Source organism: Opisthorchis viverrini (genome assembly GCF_000715545.1).
Source record: "Opisthorchis viverrini unplaced genomic scaffold opera_v5_507, whole genome shotgun sequence".
NCBI classification, from domain to species: domain Eukaryota; kingdom Metazoa; phylum Platyhelminthes; class Trematoda; order Opisthorchiida; family Opisthorchiidae; genus Opisthorchis; species Opisthorchis viverrini.
In genome coordinates, this window is record NW_008752171.1 from 121993 (window position 1) to 126167 (window position 4175).

A 4175-nucleotide genomic window follows, 5' to 3' on the forward strand; every position below is an offset into this window, starting at 1 on the left:
ATCCACCTTTATTCTTTTCTTTACAATAAGGCTTTCAAATAAGTCATGGTTGTACGGCAGTGAAGCATCGGTGTTGAGTACTGATGTCATACTGTCGTTGATGATGATGATGACTGGTTTTAATGAACTACCTGTGTTTTTCGTATTATTTGAAGAGAACTTTAGGCTATTTGCTTTGAGTTGTAACAGTTGGCCCGGCGGCTATTTCTCGGACGTTTTTATTCGAGGACAAAGTTGCTGTTGGTTTATGAGGTTGGTTGTGAGGACTGACCAACTTAGGTTTGTCACTCATCCAATTCAATTGTCATTGAATTCAACGATTTTCATTAATATCGAGGATTCGGTTGTTCTCCCCTCTTGCGCTGAATACAACAGATCTAAGCTTTGAGTATCACCCAATTGGTATTGATGAGCCCAAACGAACTGCAAGGCTGATGCTCACCGATGACGCATCGTTCTGTGTCGGCAATTCCTTTCCATCCGCTTCACATCTCCATGGGATTTTATATCTCCATGACTGTTCAGGATGACTGGACATATCCAACAGTTAAACATCTAGTCAATCAGCCTCCACTGTTGTTGCTTTCTTGCAATGCTTCTCAGGTTTATAGCATAGGATGACTGATTTGCGATTTTGACTCTACGCTCGTGACCACTCGGTCCCCGTGAAATGAACAGTTTTGTGCAGATTTTCGGGACTGGATATATTTGGTGTACGACACATCGTGTGCAAACGGTGCAATGTCTGGCTCTTTCTCAATCGTGTTACTTTATCTTTATCACCCCTATGTTTAGGTGACCATAATTCCCCGAGGCGAGGCTGGTGGCCACACCAGCTTCCTTCAAGACAAAGATCTGAGCTTTTGGACTAGATCCCAACTTTTGGCTCAGCTCGATGTCCTAATGGGCGGTCGTGTGGGTGAAGAGATCGCTTTCGGAACCGATAAGGTCACAACTGGCGCTGGTGACGATTTTCGGGTGAGTTGGCAGCGTTTTAAGGCACGGTGGTGTCAGTCGTTTGTCGTCCGATGATAGGCAAAAAATAAATGGAGGTAACCATGCACTGAAACTAACAGATTAGCCTTGTTGTCGCCGATAAAAAGCTCCCTGGTGAAGACAGGAGCAGCTAATGCTTTATGTAAGTAGACTTTCGGGACACCTACAAGTATTGTTTCACGTTTTCCCAGGTTTTCCCATCCCTTTTGCCTTTGTTGCACCTCACTTCCCGGCTCTGCTGTCTACTGATGATGTTATTTGTATCAGGTAAATGACATCTTTCACTCTAAATCCATTTGTCAGGACTGTTTCACCTTGCAGTTTGAGGGTCAGATATGCGGTGCTACTCGACGTTTTGATAGTGAAGGTTGACTAGACTCCTAGGCGGATTTGTCTGTTAACAGTGGAACTCAAGTCCAACGATCAATGTGGAGCCGCATGTGTTGCTACGTCTGAGTAGCTGATTCCGACTTAAACCCTAGGATGTAAGATTGCTTATGGGCACCCGTTGGATGCCATCAGCCCACTTTACCGCACATATGCCATAATGTTATCTTTCACCACTGTCACTCGATTTCAGCATATTGGCAACCTCACTTTCTGGTATAGCTGTGTTTCATGGCAAGATGGCGAAGATGTTGCTGTTCCGTAGAGCATCGGTATTAACCGGTACACTGCTACGGATTAATTTGGCTTTACTCCAGAGTGCACCAAAGAACTGATGTGAAAGACGGGGGATTAACGCCCTCGACAATTTTGATATCTTAGATTTCGCTAAGCTTGTTTACCTTCTGGGTTATAACAGATTAGCCTTGTTGTCGCTGATAAAAAGCTCCCTGGTGAAGAGAGGAGCAGCTAATGCTTTATGTAAGTAGACTTTCGGGACACCTACAAGTATTGTTTCACGTTTCCCCAGGTTTTCCCATCCCTCTTGCCTTTGTTGCACCTCACTTTCCGGCTCTGCTGTCTACTGATGATGTTATTTGTATCAGGTAAATGACATCTTTCACTCTAAATCCATTTGTCAGGACTGTTTCACCTTGCAGTTTGAGGGTCAGATATGCGGTGCTACTCGACGTTTTGATAGTGAAGGTTGACTAGACTCCTAGGCGGATTTGTCTGTTAACAGTGGAACTCAAGTCCAACGATCAATGTGGAGCCGCATGTGTTGCTACGTCTGAGTAGCTGATTCCGACTTAAACCCTAGGATGTAAGATTGCTTATGGGCACCCGTTGGATGCCATCAGCCTACTTTACCGCACATATGCCATAATGTCATCTTCCATCACTGTCACTCGATTTCAGCATATTAGCCACCTCACTTTCTGGTATAGCTGTGTTTCATGGCAAGATGGCGAAGATGTTGCTGTTCCGTAGAGCATCGGTATTAACCGGTACACTGCTAAGGATTAATTTGGCTTTACTCCAGAGTACACCAAAGAACTGATGCGAAAGACGGGGAAATAATGCCCTCGACCATTCTCATATCTTAGATTTCGCTAAGTTTGCTTACCTTCTGGGTACCCGTGCATTCCTACATTCTGTAATGTTACTAACCAACTAGTATTTCGCAATTTTCTTTTGTTTTCACGCGAAGGGAAAAGGCCGCACTCACTGACCGTTAGTGAGTTTTCACAAGGTTTTCTAGACCAGCAATTCTTGCCCTTAGGTGGTGACTAGCTCTTAAGTCAACTTTTTGCAACTCATACGTGTGAAGAGAACAGTCTGTCTGTGTGAATTTATTTGCGGTTCATAAGCGTTATAATCACATGCGTAATTCGAGTCCATCGCTACAACACTGGTTGCATTGGTGATTGGGAATTCTTAGGTCATGCGTTTCTACGGCTTCCAGATGGTAGTATACCCAACAGACGCCAACTTAACCGGTTTGAGATTTATCGCAACTTGGTAGCAGCGTGAAATAAGTTATCACGGAAGATGCCTAATGTTTCACAGGAAACAGCATACGACGAAATTTTCCTAAAAAAAACCACGCATAGCAAATGCGTACCCGAATTAGCTACACGAATGTTTGGATCACTTATGGAGATTCGGCCGCATTTGTGACGTGTTATTAGACCGAAGTCCAAACGAACGCTTTGACCGATAAGCGCACCACAGGATCAAACAAAAGGTCGCAGCACGAGTAATCGAGTGAAAGTGGTGGTCTTTCTGTGTACTCTTCCGTTCAACGCTGCAGCATTTCATGAAAAGAACGTGATACGTGAAACTGATCTGACTGGCTTCCTCCTCATCAGTAATAGTTCTGTTGATCACGCATGTTGCACTACCGTGTGGCCATGGTTATTCAACTAAACGAATCTGTATTATGAAAGGAAGAATTAAAATATGGTAAAATGAGCTTATTCCAATGTAGCACACTAGCCAGGTTAATTTTGACGGTTATAGTGGTTGCAGTTTTTTGGTCGGGATGTATGTGTACCGATGCCAGAGTAGGTGCCAATCACTTTGGAAAACTCATTTCTTGTCACTTCATGAATGCCTTAGGATCTAAACGGAGGATCTAATACATACGGGCTTCCAGTTCGAATTGAGTGAACTGGCTCGTCACTTACCAAGAAACCTAAGGTCTTATGCATTAGACTCTTGTGTTTTCAATCGTTTGGACGTATATAGTCATATTTCAAGTGGTACAATAGAATAGTGTGTGCAACCCGTGACTTGGCCTAAAACATGGGAGGAGGTAATGCGCAACCATTACGGGTTACTGGTTTTCTTATGTCTCGGGAGATTCATCCGACCACCATTAGCAAGGAAGGCACGGAGGTCACTACCGAGAGATGGTGGCGTTTTATAGTTGGTCTGTTGAATGGGAGATCAATACACTTAGGGACTTTCAACTGAAGGGACCGGGAGTCGGTGCAGTTTTACAATTCAGCCTAATCTCTCCAGAGTTGGGAAAATAAGCCAGCGTTTTACAAAATGGTTGCTAGCTATCGGAAGGCCTCAGTGTGGTCCATGACGGACTCGGATCGCTCTTGTAAGATCCGCTACTAATGAAGTCCATGTTAATGTCCCATTAAGTGCCTTCTCACAGCATAAATGAAGGCTGAGAACGGGTATCTGGTTAGCAGACCGATGGTTGTTTGTTTAGGTGAGATGGCGAAGCTCCAATTTCAACCCCCCCCCCCCCCCCCCCCCGAGCCGGACGCGCCCGG

At 44.6% G+C, this 4175-nt stretch overlaps 1 protein-coding gene across 1 annotated transcript in view; it reads left to right on the forward strand.

Moving 5' to 3' along the window:
- The window catches only part of T265_11499 (hypothetical protein), a gene marked incomplete at both ends in the record, with an annotated part of 23662 nt that overhangs the window by 16116 nt on the left and 3371 nt on the right, over positions 1 to 4175 (forward strand). Inside the window, one exon of the mRNA XM_009178169.1 lies at positions 796 to 978. Coding sequence (XP_009176433.1) covers positions 796 to 978 — 183 coding nt within the window. The remainder of the gene's footprint in view (positions 1 to 795; positions 979 to 4175) is intronic.